The 20211-nt window shown below is 52.9% G+C and overlaps 1 protein-coding gene across 1 annotated transcript in view; it reads right to left on the reverse strand.

Annotated features, from left to right (window-relative positions):
* Positions 1 to 20211, reverse strand: part of Cbfa2t3 (CBFA2/RUNX1 partner transcriptional co-repressor 3) — a 49560-nt gene that overhangs the window by 20215 nt on the left and 9134 nt on the right. The window contains exon 2 of the mRNA XM_038312827.2: positions 390 to 536. Coding sequence (XP_038168755.1) covers positions 390 to 510 — 121 coding nt within the window. The 5' untranslated portion in view covers positions 511 to 536. The remainder of the gene's footprint in view (positions 1 to 389; positions 537 to 20211) is intronic.

Below are 20211 nucleotides of genomic sequence, written 5' to 3' on the forward strand. Positions count from 1 at the left end.
TTCTCCCACCCCATCCCCAGAGTGCTGTGTTACTCAGACCTCTGCTCTGGGCTGTTGAGATGAACCTAAGTAGCTGGGACCTTCAGACATCAGTGCTTGTAGGCTGGTACTAATGTCTGTTAACTTATTGCATTTCCACAATGGCTGTAAGACGGGAACCACAGTAGGCCTCCCTACTCTATAAAAGAGGAAGCTGGGCCAGAAAGGTTAAGTAGCTAACTCAAAGTAGCACAGTAAGTAGGAGGAGCTGGGAGCTGGAGCCTAGGGTTAGGCTGCAGATGGGTCTCAGGGTCACGTTATATTAAACGTATAGTACAGAATTTCAAGTGGCTCCACCTGCTCTACACTCCCTGCCCTGCTCTGTTGCCATGCTATGAGGGGGCACTCACGTGTGTGAGGTGTGAAGGAGGGTGGTCGTGTGGCTCCCTGGGATGCGGTGGGAGGTGGGGGTGGCATGCTGGGGGGTGTGGACCGGGGCTGCGTCTTCACTTCAGCCGGAGAGTCTGGCATTGCTGCAGTCTTCTCCTTCCTGTCAGCTAAGGAGAGAAATAGAGAGGAGAGGGAGAGAGAGGGAGAGAGAGAGAGAGGAAGAGGGAGAGGGGGAAGGAGAGGGAGAGGGAGAGGGAGGGAGGGAGGGAGGGAGGGAGGGAGAGAGAGAGAGAGAGAGAGAGAGAGAGAGAGAGAGAGAGAGAGAGAGAGAGAGAGAGAGATCAAGCAGCTGAGGGCAAAGCTGGCTAGCCAGCACCTGGGCAAGGGCCTGAGCATGCACTGGCCAGGTGGACTCCTGACTCCACCCATCCAGTGGGAGCCACACGTGCTCTCACAGGTGGCTGGCATCCATGCACAGGTGAAACACAGAGTCTGGCCAAAGGTGGGCTCGTCAGGACTAGTCTGTGCGAGAACCCACAATGCAGGTTTTCATGCTTCTGGCCTATCCTGAGTATCCCCATTTGTAAGATACATGGCGAGTGATGACCCCAGATTTTCAGAGCTCAGCCCCTCCTTTAGGACCTGTGCAGGGGGACAGGTGAACTGGCTTCAGGGTGTGGAACCAGCATCTTAACCATCTCCTGCCCTGCGGTCCTTGGGACTCCTACGGGAGGCTTGTGGATGTCAGGATGCTTAGAGCCTGGCCCCTGAAATGTGAGCCACAGGCTCAGAACATCCAGGCTCAAGCATGTCCCAGTGACCCAACTCTCAGAAAGGTGCTCAGCTCAGGGTCAGATGAATAGGAAGAAGGTAAGATGGTGACAATGGTCAGGTGGATCCTGGATAGCCAAGGGCTTTAGAATACGGTATGGAGTCAGCCCAAGTCCAAGGGGCAGGCCTTGCTTAGGGCATCCTTTGCAGGGGATGGTGAGTCCTGGGACTTCCCTTCAATCTTAAGGAATGGTCAAGTAGGGAAGGTAGACCTGTGTAAGTTGCTTGTCATGTGACCAGCTTTCCAGAGCCAGCAAGGGGAAACTCCTGTCTGCTGTAGGCAGAAGGCTCACATCTCTGCCCCAGTGACTGCCTGCAGGCCATATTGTGATCATACCCACAGGGTCTCCCATGGGCAGGGTGGGTAGAGACTGTGTCAAAACGTTCAGAACTCCTTGTCTCTTGGCCATCATCATGCCAACTGTGGGCATCACCCCTTAACCTTGCACCCCATTTCAGGGTCCCATCGTTGGCAGACACATATAAGTCCAGGTGGCCCAGCCTCTGTGGCTGGTGATCCATAAGCGATACCTACCAGGTGGCAGATCTCATCTAAGCCCCTCCCTGGTCTGCAGAGGGGAGAGAAGCTCAGAGACACTTTAGACAAGCCTAGCGGCCCGTGATGGCTTGTATCTGAGTCTGCAAGGAGCAGGCAAGAAGCCCCCATCTTTCTGGGCCCATGAGGAGGGGCGGAATGGGAGCAGATGGCACACAGTAGCCACCCAGGCTGCGGCACCTGCTGTCCCCCAGCTGTGGCCTCTGGCCCCACCTCCTGCCGGCGCTCGGCCCCTCCCCTCCCCCAACTGTCCAAAGACTGATGGCTGGGCACATGTGTGGCTGCAGCTGTGGGGATCTATCAACACCATGCCTGGCTGTAGGGCCGATGGCCAGTCTCCGGTGACAACCACCAAAGAAGGCAACTGTGGCTGGCTGCTTCCGCACGGAGCAGCCCGTCCTCACCAGCCCTTCACCTGTCCAGTCTGCCCTTGGGCCCTTGGGTAGACAGGGATGCTTGGATGATATTGCCAGGGCCAAATGTCTCAAGTGCCCGGCTGGCCCTGGTCACAGGCCCAGAACACTGGGGACACTGTGTGTCTCTGAAGCCTTTTGCACGGGAGAAGTAGCTTCACCTGAGTTTCAAGTACCAAACAAAATAGAGTCAATTGAGTGGCGACACCACGGGCAGCTGGGCTGGACACTAGCTGTCACCTCCAGGCACACTCGCTCAGTGCTGGACCACTGGTAGACACCCTGGTGCCACAGGCCATGGTACCACGTTGTTGTGGCCACCACTTGCATGACCATGATCTCACCCCTGCTGGTGCCTAGTGACCTGTAGACACTTAATTTCCTTTCTTTTCAATGGGACCAGAATCATAGAGGCCAGAGGTCATTATCTGCCTCCGAGCCTGAAACGCTCTCAGGTATGCACTCTGTGCCCAGCCCGTGACGGATCTCATTTGTCCTCACCGAAATCCTATGGTCTTGATTCCACTCAAAGCCCATTTCACAGAGGTGCCATGATCTGCCCCAAGTCACACATGGATCCTGGGATCTAGTGAGGGGACAGAGAGTCACCTGGTCCCCTGCTCAGGACTGCCTGCTGCTCTGCTCTTCCCTGGCCTTCCCTCCAGCAGCCTAAGGGTGTCTACTTCCCAGCATGCCCTGGGAACCTCGTTTCCCTCTCCAGCTCATCCCTCCTGGCAGTTCCTCTAGACCGTCACCCCACTGCAGACACCTTGCTCCCTGGTTGACCCATCTGCAAGGTTTCCTCATGGGACTGAACTTCTGATACTTCTGCCTCCGCTTCCGAAAGCTGAGTTTACAAGTGTGTATCACCGTTCCCAGTTTACGGGTGCTGAGGATGGAACCCAGGGCGTTGTACAAGCCACACAAGTGCTCTACCAAGGGAGCTGCAGCTCGAGACCCCGCCGTTAATTTTCATTAATTTTCCTCCCCATACTGAGGTGGTTGGGAAGGCCTCCTGGATCCCACAGGCTCAGAAAAGCCAATGGGAGGAACTAGAGCAGTAGACTTGTCCTTCTAAGGCTGTATCTTCCTGCCTTGCTTCCCTGGGGACCCTCCAGGCACACACCATAAGCAGCCTGAGCAGGGACTGGTCAGGATGCGGCTTCACTGGTGGGTGTCCAGGGAAGCCACCAAAGAGGGAGTTCTTGCTTCTCAGCAAGCCTGCAAGTGCCGGGGTGGTGGTGGTGGTGTGTGTCAGTCCCTCCAGAGCAGATCCTGGAGAGGCCTAGAGCACTGTGAAATCCGGGCTGCTTGGAGCTGTTTCTTTTCCTCTTGTCCCACCGTCAACCCCACGGCCTCAGCCACCCTCTTGCTGGGTCTCCAGCCTTCCCAGTATTCCTAGAGGTGCAGCTCCATCTCAAAAAGGGGAAAGAAGTGATTTCTTTTCTTTTTTTTTTTTTGTTTTTTTTTTTTTTTGTTTTTTTTTTTCGAGACAGGGTTTCTCTGTAGTTTTGGAGCCTGTCCTGGAACTAGCTCTTGTAGACCAGGCTGGCCTTGAACTCACAGAGATCCACCCACCTCTGCCTGGGATTAAAGGCACGTGCAGTACAGATTTGTATCTTGTCTGTCAGTCCCAAGCCATATCGTCCTTCCTATACCCATCTGCCCAGGCCTGTGTCCCCAAGTTCTGAATTGTGTTGCCAGACAGCTGGACAGAGTTTCTTTTGCCTGATTAGCTGGACGTTCCTTGCTGCAAGGTGAGAGGGTGGGAGTAAAAAAATCACAGCCGTCCTGGTGGCGGCACTGTTGACGTGTTCCAGGTGATAGCTACTGACCTCAGAGCCGCCCCAGGGACGCACCAAAGTTCATGGTCTGTGGGTGGGGCAGCCTGGATTAGAACCGTGCATCAGCTGCAGGCCAAGCCATTGCTGTGAGCAGTTGACATGGTGGCTGCCTGCAGCCACAGTGTGACCCATGGGAAGAGGCATGGAGATGTGCAGGAGTCAGATCCATGCCCGTGCCCCTGGAAGTCAACCTTCACACCAGCAGCAAGGACACAGGGTTGTGTGGTCACCCAATCTGGAGTGATGGCGGGGGAGCTTCTGTCATCAGTTTGATAATGCTCTCTGCTGCACTGTCTCCCACATGCTGTTTGGCTTAGGACAATGCTGGTAGTTCCTGTGCTGTGGCAAGTGGGGAGATGGTGTGGGGGTGCCCAGCTCCCTCATCCCAAGGAAATAAGGTAAGGGGCCCACAGCATCAAGCACCCCAACAAATAGCTGTCTTCTGTGTGGCGAGGAATGTCTGTTTTATGAAGGCCTTGGCAGTCCTCATCCATACAGTCCTGTTGCTCCACCTTAAAGGTAGGGAAACCAAGGCACAGTGGTCTCATGACTTGTCCTGGATACCCAGCTTAAGAGGCCAGCAATAAAACTGGATTTGGAGGGCTGGAGAGATGGCTCAGTGGTTAAGAGCATTGCCTGCTCTTCCAAAGGTTCTGAGTTCAATTCCCAGCAACCAAAGGGTGGCTCACAACCATCTGTAATGAGGTCTGGTGCTCTCTTCTGGCCTTCAGGCACACAAGCAGTCAGAATATTGTATACATAATAAATAAATATTTAAAAAAACAAAAAAACCCTGGATTTGGATAGCTTGGCCCTACTGGTTTCAGGGGCCCCTGCAGGCAGGTGACCCCAGTCAGCCTCCAAGGTCTCTAAAGCATGTCCACTGTCCCATGCTATTTTTTTAAGAGCTGATGTTATCTTCTCTCCAGTCCTCCCCAGAAAAGAGAGTTTATGGGCTCCCTATCCTAAATCCTAGAAACTTCATATAGGGCCTGGCAGAGGTTTGGGGATCCCCTGAGGGACAAGAATGAGTAGGGAACTTGGAGACAGCAGTACCCATATACCATTCCATGGTGCCTGAAGTTGGCAGAGTCTAGGATGATCTCAGGGAAGAAGGAGGGTGAGGGAGGCCTGGCTCCTCCCCCAGCCCATCCCAGTCTCTGCCACTTCCCTGTTCCCACCCTCCAGAAAATTCCCAGGCCCCATGGCTGCTTGTGGGCCCAGGGGAGCTCCTGTGTCCTCCATGACATTACCCAGTTCCCAGCTGAATGCTGCTGAGTATCCGCAGAGGAAGCAGCTCGCTAAGGCCAGGCGGAGCCTGTGGGAAAGAACATGGAATGTGCCGGAACAGGCCACTCCATCCATCACTGTCCCCATCGGCTGTGGTTCCCAGCCCGCCCTCCCAGCTGGGAACTGGCCTAGGCCCAGCATGGAGCTGACCATCCTTCTGACTGAGTCTCTTCAGACCTCCGTGTCCCTAGCAGATTCAGAGCCTGGCTTGCGGCATACCCAGATGGACCTCTGCAGTCAACTGGGTCACTGTGTGTATCAACAGGTCTCGGAGGTAACATTGTATCACACAGTCAGGATGGAGACTCTGGCTCTGACCTGAGTGCTCTATGTTCACCACCTCCTGTTGTCCCCACCATAAATCCATGAGGTCGGCGGATAAGGAAACTGAGCCATGGCAAGGTAGAGAGCCTCCACTCCAAGAAGTCAAATGTGAGGTTTCTTCTCTATGAAGTCTTGGGACACATTCACACAAGTGGAGACTGGACAGGAATGCCAAAATGGCTGGCCTGTGTCTCTATTTCTGGGCTGAGCACAGACAGGTAGGGGCTTAAAGGCACATGGGTGTCGGGAAGGGGCCTGAAAGGTACCAAGGCCCCCGGGTCTAGGCATCTCCTCCACAAGTGCTGCCAACCCCTCACATACTGAGGGGACCCAGTGTCCCCCAAAGTAGTAAGTCCTCAATAAAAGGTAGAAGAAATAAAGGGCACCTGGAGAGGGTGGGTTCAGAGTCAGGACACTGACCCGGGTGGGCCCATCTGTTTTCACATCTGTCATTTGGGGACTGCAGTGAAAATCAGATGTGTATGGCATGTCACCAGGTGAGAGATGTGTGCTAGCGATGGCTACTGTCTCCTTCCGTCATGAAACTACTGTGTTCCAGGGCTGAGGATATGGACAAGATGGTGCTTGGGATTGAACACAGGACCAGAGTTCAATTTCCAGCACCCATGTCAAAAACTGGGCACGAAGGCATGGTCTTGTAACTCCAGCCCTGGGGAGGTGGGAGACAGGCTTCCTGAGGCTTGCTGGCCAGTATAGTATAGTCTATTCAGCAAGTTTCAGGCCAATGAAAGACCCTGTCTCAAAAAACAAAACAAGACAAAAAGGTGGAAGGTACCTGAAGTATGACACTCAAGCCTGTCCTTTGGGCTCCACAAGCATGTACGTGCAAGCCCCCTCCTACACCCACCCACACACGGAGAGAAAGAAAGAGACAGATGGAGAGATACTGTATCATTCTGCAGGAAATGTAAGCTGAGATCACCCCACTGCATCCTCATAACCTGGTCAGAGTAACCAATACTCAAGTTCACTTGAGGTCACTGCAATGCCACACAGTGGGTAAGGAACACAGAGCCTTTATCTCTGGATTCCAGCCTCTACATTCGGCTGGGAAGTGGTCCAACACTATGCCACCAAGGCCAAGGTAAACCCACATGATTGTATTTCCTCGTATTCAGCAGGGTCAGCTAACCTTCCAGGACACGTTCCCCGCCTGCCACTTAAAGCTGACTGTCCCCTCTGCCCTTACTGTCCAGTCTCACTCTCTAGTTTCAGATGCTTCTGCCCCAGGGCCTTTGCACTGGCTAGTGTCCCCCCCGTGCAAATACCACCTTCTCCAGGCCTTCTTCATATCTTTGTCACAACGGCTGCCGTTTTGTTTTGTTAAAGAATCCGCTTCCCAGAGGCTCTTGAAAGTTGGGCAACACCATTCCCATGGGAAAGATGGGAAAACTGAGGGGTGGGGAGTTCACATGGCTGTCAGAGGCCAAAGACTGGGAGGCTCATTGGAACGCTTCAACATCTGATGCTACCACATAGACTACTGGAGCGTCTTTGGCAGAGTTCACACTCAGCATCCATGCATGCATGCATGCATCCATCCATTCATCATGTACCCATCACCACCTGCCCATCATCCACCCATCCATCACCCACCCCCTCCCCGCCATCCACTCTTCCATCTACCCAACCCTCACTAGCCTCCCCAGCACCCATCCGTTAATCCATGCATGCACCATGCATGCACCATGCATGCACCATGCATGCACTATCCACCCATCTACCTATCATCCATCTACTCGTTCACTCATCCACCCATTTAGAGATCTCCATTGAAAATAGTTTTGTAGGGCTGGGAAGATTGCTCAGTGGATAAAGGTGCTTTCCACCAAACCTGACAACCCGAGCTCATCCTGAACCCCAGAACCCACGTGGTGGAAGTTAGTGAATCAACCCCTCATAAGTTGTTCTCCAATTTTCACATACATATCCTGGATATGTCCCTACACACATTCTATAGATATACTACCTCAATAAATATAATAAGACATTAAACATCTTTCAACCCTGCAAGGCCTACAGCCCCGTCTAATCACAAATATCCTGATACCCTCACAAGCGAAACAACAAACTCAGGCATCTATCATCCCCCACCCCCCGCCCCAAGACAGGGTTTCTCTGTGCAGCCCTGGCCACCTTGGAACTCACTCTGTAGGCCAGGCTGGACTTGAACTCATAGATCTACCTGCCTCTGCCTCCTGACATCTCTCATCCTTTGCATACACAAGCAAAGCAGTGAACAGTGAGCCCAGATATGTGACACAGAGGAAGCCACACAGCAAAGACTCACTTTAGGAAGCCTCACAGGATCATCATGAGGAGCTGTGGAGATCCCCGTGGCACTGGGGCCAAAAGGGGCTCCCTAGAGAACTGCAGCTCCAAGCTGACAGGGTGGCCTTCCTTGAATGCTCAGAGCCTTGGGGTATGCACTGTGGATACGTCCTAACTGTCCTGGTTCTGAGGGTTTTCCAGCTGCCTAACATTCAGATGGGCCCTTTAAAATGAGAGGGGTTGGTTGACGGGCAGCACAGCCACGGGGGTGGGGCAGCCATGGGGCAGGGAGAAATAGCCCTAGGGGGCAGGTATAAGTCCTTTGAGGCCACTGATGTAGCAGGCATTGGCCCGTCCTTCCCATCCCCATCCTCTTTCAGGGGGCTTAGTGGGGGCTCCTGTACTAGACATCGAGGCCTAGCTATAGCTTCTGGATTCACTGGGGGGGGGGGTCATGTAAGACTGTCAACTTTTCAACCCAGGACAAACTTCCAGGGGATACAGCCCTCTCCTGGAGCTCCCCTGTGCTACACACAGAGGCAACTTGGACCCTGATCTCCAGCAAAGGACTGGGTTAGACATGGGCTCCCAGACCCAAGGCACAGCAAAAAGCTGAGGGCTTCCTCTGGGTGATTCCATGTCTAGGGGAGCAGTCTGACCTGGGGGAGGAGCTCCATCCTGTCCTGTCCAAGGCTAGGATCAGAGGCACTAGGCTTTGATCCCTGAGGCAGGGAACTTGGGAGTGGGTGGGATGCAGCCCTAATGAGTCCCAGGTGTCTGCTCCAGTGGCTTCCCACATCTGGTCTCCATCAGCCTACACTGCCATGAATAAGTAATAATACAAAAATACAGGGATTAGTGTTTCCTGCTCTCTGCTCCATTGGCCAGGCAGCCCTCCTGCCCCAGCGGTGACAGGACCCCGAGCAAGTAGGGCTGGTCCTGCTTGGCCCTGCCTTGTCCTTGGAGGTCTGAATCAGGGCCCTTTCTCTGGTTTTAACTCTGCCTGCCACTACTGCCACTGCTCGTCCTGCAGTCCAGCACTGGGTCACCTCAAGAAGGACCCCAGAACTCCACGATCCCTGGTCCATGATGACAATGAAAGTCATAAGGTTACCATGGCAACAGTGGAGGGCTACAGGGCAGGAGTCCTGGTTCCTACTCCAACTGTGAAAACTAGGGGCTACCTCACATGACTCTGAACCTTAGTACCCACCATCAAATGGGAGCACATTATGGGTGGGACAAGTTGAGACAGCAGACGCAAAAGGGTCTCATGGGCCAAGTCTGCTATGGTTCCTGTAGTGGGAGGCTGGGTCTGGGTCTCGTCCCTATCTTTAAAGCCCTGGAGGACAAGAGGCAGGCAGGGAAGGGACAGCTCTACTTCCAGCTTACAGTGGGAGCATTACTGGCGTTTCCTCTTCCTACACCGAGTTTCAGTTTTCTTGCCTACAAAATGGGGGAGGATTGTAAGTTTTAGGCCAGCCTGGGCAACTTAGCAACAAGAGCCTATCTCCAAAGCAAAAGGTACAGAAATGACCTGGGTGGTAGCTCAGTGGAAGAACACTGGCCTAGAACGGGCAGGGTCCTGGGTGCCATCGCCACTGGAACCGAAGAAAGGGGAAGAGAGGAGCTGCATCTAGAATGAGTACCCACTCCATGTGGGCGAGACACGTGGTTCTACATGTGGGCCCGTGGGGGCAGTGTTGGGGCCACGGAGGAAGGCTGTTCTCAGCATGCATATGTAACCTGCCATGTCAGACTGGCTCCCCTGTGCACAGAGGCACTGTGCTAACTTGGGCTTTGGAATGACCCCTCCCCCCATTTTACATCATAAAGCTGTGAGGTGTCAGAACTCCATTTACATATGGGGAAACCGAGGCACAGAGTTATCATATCACCTGCTCTGGTCACTCCACATCATATCACAGCCTTCCTCTGCACCTTTGCATCAGCAAGACCCCTCCCCCAGCCGTCTCCACGTCCATCAGAGTGGGCTGGCAGCCCGTCCTGTCTCTGCACTCACTCCCTTACCATCTGCTTAGTGAAGCACCTCTCAGGATACAAACCATTATGGATGCTGGTCCTTATGTTGATGGCCTCTCCCACCCCTAGATAGAGACCAGCATAGAGCCTGACATTGAGTGACCCTACTATAGCCCCCGCTTCCTCTGCTGCCCTGCACCAGCTCACTGGCTCAGCTGGACTGGGGAACCTGTCTCTCCATTGGGTAAGCTCAGCAAGCACTTCCTCTCATGGAGTAGGGGACAGAATCCCTCCTCATGACTGTTGAGCCACTGAGTTGGCCCTCTGTCCGGAGCTCAGTGTGTGCCAGAATTGGCCACTGCAAGGTATGCGTGGTATTGGCCCCACTTCCCAGGTCCCCATCTTGCTTGACCCCCGCCCCAGCTCATTCTCAAGAGGAGAGTCCACTAGTTGTCCTTTGAACAGGGCCAATCCCAGACCAGCTATGGCCAATAGGATGTTGTCAAAGAGACGTGAGACATTATGGCTTGGTGTCACCTGCTGCCAGCCCCACCCGCTCCCTTGTGGGACTGTGTGTGAACAGGCTCAGACCACTTGGGGGCATGACACACACACGGCTAGAGCTGTCCCAGCGGACACAGTCACCAGAGTCCCTTGCGCTCAACAGAGCTGCAGCTCCTGCCAGGCCAACCATAGAGCCGAGGGAAGGCCAGCTGTTGTAAATGCCCTCCGAGCAAAACAGCCGCCATCTTCACCAGATCAGCTGTGCCTGCTTGCCAGAGTTCGTCATGATCCAGCCTGGGGACTGTTGATATTTCCTCAGAAAAAGAGTGGGTGGGAGGGTCATGGCCCCTCATCTGATGTCACTCCTCCCAACCATCTGGAGGCTTTACTGCCCTGATTGCACCCCAGGGTCTAGGATGGGTGCTAGAGTATATAGGCTGAGGAAGACTAGGGAAAGAAACCGTGGGGAGCTCTCACCCATGTTGGGTGCAGACGTTCCACTATGGCTGTTTTGGTATAGCTATGCACCTGCCTGTAACCCTCATGCATACCCTGTACGCGAACCTAATAGATACAATGGCTCATTTTCCCCAGGAGAAAATTCCCACACCAGCAACTGAGGACAGAGGGAGCCGATGGAGCTCACCTGAGATGCCCCCTGCTGGAGGTCAGTGGTGGTGCCATAGCGTTTCGTCTGGGGTAGTTTGTTACACACCAATAACTGACTGGGACATCTGGGTTGATTTACATCTGGAAACCCACAGGTCAGCATCTGCCAATCTTAATAATGCATCCAAGGCACAACAGCTTTGTAAGCAATGAGTGAGATTAGCCACTTGACCATAAGAAGCCTAAATAGAAGCCTCCCAAGTGACCATCAGGAACTGTAATACAGCTGGGCAGTGGTGGCGCATGCTTTTAATCCCAGCACTTGGGAGGCAGAGGCAGGCAGAGCTCTGTGAGTTCAAGGCCAGCCTGGTCTACAGAGCGAGTTTCAGGACAGCCAGGGCTACACAGAGAAATCCTGTCTCGGAAAAAACAAAGACTGTGATATACCCACACAGCAGAAAACTAAACTACACCACCATGAGAAAGGGATATACACAAAAGCATGACCTGGCTCCATCTCAGAAACACAGCTGAGTGAAGAAGCCAGACTCCAGGGAACACACCCGAGGGTCCCCGCGTATGAAGTTTGCAAACAGCCTAGTATGGTGTTCAAAGTCAGGAAGGTAATTTCTCAGGACAGGAGGGGCCCTAAGGTCTGGGGACCCATCAGGTAATGTCTGTTGATGATGTGTGTATACTGAGTATCTTCAGACTGTATTTTCTCTGTGTGGCTATACCCCAAAGTCTCTTGACTTACAAAATGCCACAAATGCCATTCACTGACATGAAAAAGTGGCCACGAGTGACCATTCATACAGATGGCAGTGTGTACCTTCACTGCAGACAAAAAACGTGGAGGAAAAATGAGGACAAGCAAATGGGGCGACACTCCTGGGCAGGAGACAGTGAAGTAATTCTTTCAGAACAAGAACCTAAGGTCAGAAATCTTCAAAAGAAGATGCCGGAGCCCTTGGCCCAGCCTGTGAGAGCACCCAGAACCCTGGCATGCTCAGTCCTCACAGCACCCTGGACCAAACAGAGTTAAAAGGCAGGGGAGGATGGGGAACGCTGGAATTAAAGCCTTCCATGCTGTTCTCGGGGCTGCAAATGGGATCCAGATGTCCAGCCCGCTCACCCTGCGGCTGCCTTGCAAAGGAGACGCATTCCTCTCCCAGCTGCTGGGGCTGCGCAGCCAACAACTCCCAGAGAGCAGTGGGGGAGGTGCCCCACCATCTGGGTCGCCCACTGCCAGGGGAGGCTGCCAGGCTAGGGGAAGGACAGGGGGAAGGGGCCCCCTCTATTCTGCATGAGTCCTGGCACGCAAGGGGCATGGATGGATCTGAACCCCCAGACCTCTTGCCATCAATGACACCAAGAAGTCACCATTAGCAGCCTGGCATGGTTTATTAAGTACAAAAGGCAATGATAATCAAGGTTGGGTTGTGGCTACCTGGGTACTTCACACCTGTTTCCCTGGCATTGACAACCTCCTGGCTACGTTGTGATTGGGGGTACTTAGGGAGGGTGTCTCACTGTGTCCCTAAAAGAGACCAGGACCAAGCCTTTCAGCAGGGGGACATGCAAAAACCATCAGTAAAGAAAAATATGGGACAGGGGAGATGGCTCATTGAGTCAAGTGCTCCATGTCAAAGCGTGAAGTCGGAGTTCAGGCCCAGAAGTAGTAACACGTCTTCGATCCTGGTGATCCTATGGCAAGATGGGAGGTGGGGGCAAGATGACCTCAGAAACCTGTGACCAACCAGTTACGTCCTGTCAGACAAGAGACCTCACGAGTACATAGGATGTTTCTGCAAGGGGGGAGAAGCTGCTTCTGAGAAGCACAGGTGAGAAGGGCACCCCCTCCTTTCTGCCTCCCTGCTGTCCTATATTAAATCAAGTCCTTCACTTACTGTTATAATTCACATGTCACCGGCAGTGCCAGGCCTGGGTCACCTCTGGGTGGTGGAAGAGAATGAACTCTGTTCGGCTGGAGGCAGTGAGGAGACAGTGACAGCAAAGAGAAGTCACTGCAAGTCACCACCAGCGTCACTAAATGGGCTGACAGATGGCACAGGTAGAAGACGGCTTAAGGGAACATACTTCTTCAGGGGACTGGGGTTTGCTTCCCACCCATGTCAGGGGCTCAGAACAGCCTGTAACTCCAGTTCCAGGAGACTCAGATATCTCTGTTCTCTGTAGGTGCCTGGAGTCACATTCACAAGCCCCTCCTCTACATAATTAAACATAATAGATCTTAACAATGAAATAAAAAAAATTTTAAATCGCTATATAAGTACAGCACTGGAAGCTGGGCCCGGAGATGCAGTCTTGCAACCCCAGTCACTTGGGACATTTGGGTGGCAGTATCGTCAACTCAGCCAGCCTGGACAACTTACTGAGACCCTGTCTCAAAACAGAAAGTTAAAAAAAAAAAAAAAAAGAGTCGGGAGGGCTGGAGAGACTATTAAGGGGCTAAGTGCACTTGCTGCTTTTGTGGTTTTCAGCACTCATATTGGAGGGTTCACAGCCACCTCCGGAGGATCTGACAGTTCTTCTGGTTTCTTCAGGCACCTGTGTGCATATGCATATGGCACTCACATGGGTGTGTGTGTGTGTGTCCCTTCCTCCCTCTCTCTCATACACAAAATAAACAAACAAATACTTTAAAAATTAAAAACCAGGCCAGGTATGATGGTGCATACCTCTTATCCCAGCACTCAGAAGGTAGAGACAGGCAGATCTCTGCGAGTTCACAGCCTGCCTTGTCTACACAGTGAGTTTCATGTCAGTCAGGGCTACATAGGAAGGCTTGTCTCAAATAAATAAGCAGCTGAAGTTCAGTGGTAGAGTACTAGCAAGCACAAGGCTCTGAGTTCAGTCACCAGAACTTCAAAACAAAGAAATAAACAACAGGGCTGAGAGAGACAGCTCAGTGGTTTAGAGCACTGACTGCATTTCCAGAGGACCTGGGTTCGATTCCCAGCACCCACATGGCAGCCAACGACTGTCCCTAACTCCAGTTCCAGGGGATCCAGTATCCTCACACAGACATATATACAGGCAAAACACCAATGCACATAAAAAATAAAAAAAAATTGTAAAGAAAAAAGAAATAAACATCAACAAAACCACAACTGACCAACAACAAACCAGAAACGCCACTGCAGATCCCTTAAAGGACAACAAAACAGACTGAGGAACTGAGGAGCTCCTTGCTGTCACTGAGGTGAGAATCTGTCCCACTCGGTCTCTGGTGAGTAAACCTGGCATCGGTGGTGACACCCAGCCCTGTGACAGCCCAGACCTGGGTAGTACCTAAGCCCCGAGGAGAGGTTAGCAAAGAGTCTGGAAACACAAGCCAGCAGCAGGACTTCCCTGTGCTAGCGGGACGAGGAGCCCTGGGTTCTCCTGATTCCCAGTGTTTTCACAGCACCTCAAACCCACAGAGGTCTGCTGCAAAGTCAAAACACCAGCGCTGATCACCTGGAGGCTAAACAATAACCAGGGACTCATGGTGGTACCTGAGGTCACATGGAGACCGTTCTTCCTCTCCCACTCCAGTGAGATAATGAGGGACAGGATACACAGTGGGAGACCTGAGGCTTCCACCCTTAACGGAGGAGGTAGCGACATGCCCTGGGAGGGTGGGGTGGGCAGAGGAGGTGGACAGGGCAGGCATCTCACTTCCAGGGCTTCTTTGCTAATTTGCTCTGGTGCACAGATGTACTGTGAGCTGCTGTGACTGGTGGAAAGTCAGCTCTACGTGGTGCCCACTGTGGGAAGCCCACATTTCCTCAGAGTTTGGAAGGGACGCTTTCTTTCTCTTGCCTTGCCCAGGTGACAGCACACCCAGTTCCCCTCTGGAGCATTTTGTTCTTCCATACCTAGGACACAGGGCTGCCCTGAGAAGGCTCAGCAAGGCCCAGGCGTAGGACCTGGGCCTGAGACCACATCAGGGGGAACTTGTGAATCTCCTGCTCACGCAGAGGAGACCACAGGCTGTCAGAAGACCCCAGGGAAGCTACGTGGGTCTGGGCCTTTGCTGGGGGCTTGCGAGGACACTGCTGAGGTCAGGGCTTATAGCCTTGGGCAGGCCCAGCCATGTGCTCTGAAAGTTTGGCATTCTTCTGAGGCCACTCAGCTACCGGCCCAGAACCCCCACAGACTGTTTGTCCAGTGTTCTGTCCTCTGGATGACCTAAAAAAAAATCTATGGCTGTGGGGCTGGTGGGATGTCCCAGTCAATAAGAACACTTGCTCCCATGTCTTACTGTGGAGTTCCGACTGCAGAGCTAGCAGGAGAGGCTTGACTCCTGAAAGCTGTCTTCTGACTTCCACATTCATGCCCCTCCCAGCCCCAACAAACAATAAATAAAAGTTGTTGCTGACTTTCCGAGTAAGCCTTAGTCTATGAAATCTAGAGTCAAGGAGGACCACACTCTCTGCCACCCCAAGGTAGAACTCTGGGGCCCTTTCTCTGATTAAAATGGCCTGATGGATTCCAGAACATTCTATCCTTTATCCTGCCCTAAGAACTATTTCCAAAGATCTGCAAAATCCCAGCTGAAGGTCTCCAAAAGCCCTGATTCTCCACAAAGGTGTTTTGGGAGCCTCAGGGTCCCTCTACCCTTGACATCTGTGAAAAGACCATTTTGAGGATTTGCTGCCTGCTTGGGCTTGGGTAAAGTGTCACCTCAGACACTGCCCCTGAATCTTGTAATTTATCTGCTTCACAGGTGAGGACGCACAAGGAAGCAGGCAGATGCGAACAAGCTGGGCGGGTGACTCCAGGGTTGGCATTTGGACAAGGACAGCATCCCTGTCCCTTCCACCACCCTCTGCTCAGCTAACATTTCCTGCACCCTCCTGTGGTGTTTCTGGAATTTCTAGCTAAGTGCAAGCAATTTCAGTCATGTATACTCTTTAAAAAAAAAAAAAAAGAAAAAGAAAACCAAAGTAGGGTGTGGTGGTGTACCCTTTAATCTCAGCACCAGGAGGCAGAGGCAGGGGGATCTCTGTGAGTTTGAGGCCAACCTGGTCTACATAGTGAGTTCCAGGGTAGTTAGGACTACATAATGAGAACTGTCTCAAACAAAACAAAATCAACCCAACTCCCCAAACCAAGTGTCTCCAAGTCAAGTGCTCTATCATAGGCTTTTCTCCACCCAACAAAGCCAAGGTGTTCTCCAGTGTAGACCTGGAGCTCAGCCCCCAGCCCTGCACTGCAATGGGAACATCCTACCCCTCTCTCGGGCATTACCATGGGGACAACATATAGAATTAAGTTATTAACATGCACGTCACAAAGTGAAAAGCAGGCCAGACATACAATAAGTCCTTAATTGTGTCACTGTGATCAGGTGACTTCGGAAGGGTAGGTTTTCTCACATGCCAGCTCTCTGTGCCCTCCCCGGCAGGTGCCACTGAGTCCTCCCGCTCGAAATCCCTGTGATGGGGGAATATACATTACAGTGCCCGAGAGCCCCTGCTGCCAGCGAGTATTGCACAGGTGACTACGGGAGGGGAATTGAATTGAAAGGTTTTATTTCATTCTAATCTCAGTCACCATCCGAGAAGCACGGTAGCCCATTACACAGACTCAGACAACAGCACCCTAACAGTGTGAGCCCAGAGGGTTAGCTAGATCTGGCTGGACCTCGCTTTGCCAGGCCTTCCGATGACCACAGTGGCCTGGACAGCTGTCACCCCGAGCAGGCTCCCACAACCCAGGAACAACACATCCTTTCTCAGAATTTAAGGAAACAGCCTTTGCTGGAAGCAACCGGCAAACAGATGTTTCCTCCTGGCAGGCCGGAGCCACCCGCCCTCCCCACTGCAAGACTCCCACTCTTACTGTGAGGCCAGGGCTACACAGGGGAGACCCAGTGGTTTCAATTCTTCTTTTCAGGCAGGGGGAGGAAAAAAAAATTTTTTTTTAAAATGTGTTTTACAAGCCTGCCTTTGCCATTGTTTATGTAAACAGGTAAATTGTTTCCTGCCTCAATTAAAAACATCTGCCACATAAATGAATACCAATTAACTCATCCTGTTTTTAATTACTCTGTTAATTACACACAGGCAGCGGCAAGGATGGCATGGAGCAGGGGGGCTGGGTGCCTCCCTCCCCCGACACCCCTCCCCCCATGCCTGGCAAGGATCCGAAATATGTCTGACTGGTGACGGATCAGGGTGGCAGGGAGGTGGTGGCATCCTGCCAGCCGGGATTTCCTGATCCAAAGCTGCCAAGCAGGCGCCTTTTCTCAGAGTCTCTTGGGTGGGGGGGTCTGGCCCGAGCTGCCTCTGCCATTCCCACTCGGTTGCCCCAGGACTCTGCAGTCAGGTCATGTTGATACAGGACATCAGGGACAGAGTGCTGTCCACATACAGGTCCCCAGATCCCACTGAAGGGCAAGGCTGGAGGGCAGGAGCACAGGGTCACGCTGTGCTCTACTGCTGGGGTCGGGGTCCCCGGGAGGGATGGGCACCAGCACTGTGTACTGACTACAAGGGTGCTGAGTGTCTTGGCCCTCACAATTTGAATACCCTTCACTACACCTGAGGTAGGTGCCGACTGCTCCAGATATATACTTGTCTGGTCCTTCCTCTCCAACCTCAGCACCACACAAACATCTCCGTTTGTTTTCAAGGAGGGAGGAAGCCTTGCCTGCATCCTCTGGGGAGCATCGCAGCCATCGTGACCTCCAAGCTGGGCCACCAAGTGCAGAGGCCCATCCAAGGTCAGATTCCCAGGACTGGTCAGTGTCGGAGGGGAGACCACATTCTGGCAGCATAGCTTGTGCCCCAGGCGAGATGTTAGCTTATCTAACCCTCCCAGCCTGTGCTTGGTAGATGATGAGGATGAGAAAGGAAAGGGTTTTCCAATCTCCGTTTCATAGATAGGGCAACAGAAGCCCAGGGAGGATCAGACTGCCAAAGCACACAGCAAAGAGGGTCTGCCCCACACAGGCCCTCAACCCTCATTTACATGGCTGCTTCGCTCCAACACAGGGCCCACTGAATTTCCCTTGCCTTCTTTACTTGACAAGACTGGATGAGACGAACCACAGAGCAGGAAGGTGAGGGAGGGCACAGCTTTAGGGTTAAAGTCAGTGTCTATTTTGTGGAGCGCGCGGGGAGTGGGGGGGGGAAGGGGCGGAGGAGAGGGACGTTCCTTGGAATTCTTACTGGGAAATGGGAGTACATGGGCATTCAGACCTTTCTGCCCTTTCTCCAAGGCAGTGCCTGTGAATTCCCAGTTGCAGGGGTCCAGGCCAGCCTCCTGCTGCAGGATCACACAGCAGCCGCAGCTGGAGTGCCTTCTGGAGCATCTGTAGCCCACATTTCCTGCAAACACCAACTGGTTAGTGTGAGGGTCTGAGCTATGACTGGTCTGAGCTCTAAGGCACATGCCCTACACAGAAGCCGAAACTGCAGCCATGCCATGGAGGAGCAGAGGCTCAGTCTCGCTCCGTGCTTCACGGGAAGTGGAGGCTGCATCTTCTGAACGCAGCTCAGATGTCACTTCTGATCTCAGAGCAGCCTGCGGTGGCTGTCTAGTGAGAAAGAGTCCTGGCATAAGGTCCTGTGTTAGAACATGGACAATGGACTCCCTAAAGTCCACTGTGCACCTTCTTGGAGGACACTCTCCCAGGACAACCAGAGAATGGAGTCCTTACCCAGGCCTTATCCAGGCCAGCTCTGGGAACTAGGACACGCCTGGGAGGTGGAGGCGTCCACATGTGGCTCAGCTTTTGTTTATTTGCCTGTTCATTTAAGACAAGGTCTCATTCTAGCCCTGCCTAGCCTGGACCTCACTCTGTAGCTCAGGTTGGCCTCAACCTTCAGGGCCTTTGGCCTCTTGGGTGCTGGGATTTCAGGTGTATGCTGCCATACTGATGACAAACTTTGCTTTCTGAGAGAGCTCAGGCTGGTCTGAAACCCAGTATACAGGTCAAGATAGCCTTGAATTCGTTCCTCCTGCCTCAGCCTCTTGGATGCTGGGATTACAAGCATAAGCCACCATATAGTAAAAGAACTCAGGCTCAGGCTCACTTGCCCAGCCCTGGACCTGGGGAGCACACAGTGATCCACATAAACAGAGCAGAGACCCTGACTATGCAGAGAGAGGCACATGTCTAATGTAAGCCTTGTGTGTGGGGTTTTCCACTGGTCATGTCTAAAGGCACGGGGTATCCACACCATCTCAGCTCTATACCACACCATGGTGGACACAGAGAGACCCTGGTGGATACAGAGAGACAGACAGCCCAGCTCTACCTCTGCCTTCCCAGCTTTAGGACACAAGCATGGTCCACAGTGTGTGGAAACTGTTTCCCATCCTAGCTCCATCAAGCTCCTCTCCTGGCCCTGGGAAGGTTCCAGGCAGGCAGATGGGCTGGTGTTGGTGCTGGTGCAGCTGCTCTGGGGGAGCCATGGGGCTTGCTAAACTGCCTACCTTTCCAGGGGGGAACCTTATGGGTATTTTGACTCATCCCACCAAATGGACTCAGGGGACCTTGAGATCTGGGGGTGGGGACCTTGAGATCTGGGGGTGGAGCCCTTGGGGAATGTTCCTGGGAAGAGGGTGCTTGCCAGGTGCTCAGCTCTGGGATCGCTTCCATTAGAGGACAACAGAGTCCCATAAAGGGTATGAAGCTGCCTGAGGTCACCCCATTGAGACGCTTGTCTCTTGGGATCTGCAGGTGTGTACAACAGCTGGGAACTCCAACAAGCAGGAGAACCTGGCAGGCACTTTTCTAAGCAGAGAGGCAGTTACCATAAGCAGCTGGCAGGGGTGGTCGATCCTCTGAAGCTCATCCTGTAGGATGTTCTTAGGAGAAAGGCCAGTGTGTGTGCGTGTGTGTGTGTGCGTGTGTGTTCTTCAGCACGTGTGTGTTCTTTAGCATGTGTGTTCTTCAGCCTGTGTTTGTATGTTCTTCAGCAGACTCTCACCTTGCCCACCTCTTTCCTGCCTCCTGAGGGTTAAGAGCCACCGCCTCCATGCTGGAGACTGACTTTTCCCATCAGAGAAAGAAGTGACACCACATGGAGAGGTCAGGAAGCTTGCTCCTAGAACACTCAGAACTGCGGCCAGCTTTAACTGTCAGCCTATAGCCATCTGGGAGGAAAGTCTCAATGGAAGAACTTAGATCGGACTGGCTCATGGGCCTGTCTGTGGGGCACTTTCCTGACCGTTC

This window comes from Arvicola amphibius, chromosome 15, assembly GCF_903992535.2.
Source record: "Arvicola amphibius chromosome 15, mArvAmp1.2, whole genome shotgun sequence".
Lineage (NCBI taxonomy): Eukaryota > Metazoa > Chordata > Mammalia > Rodentia > Cricetidae > Arvicola > Arvicola amphibius.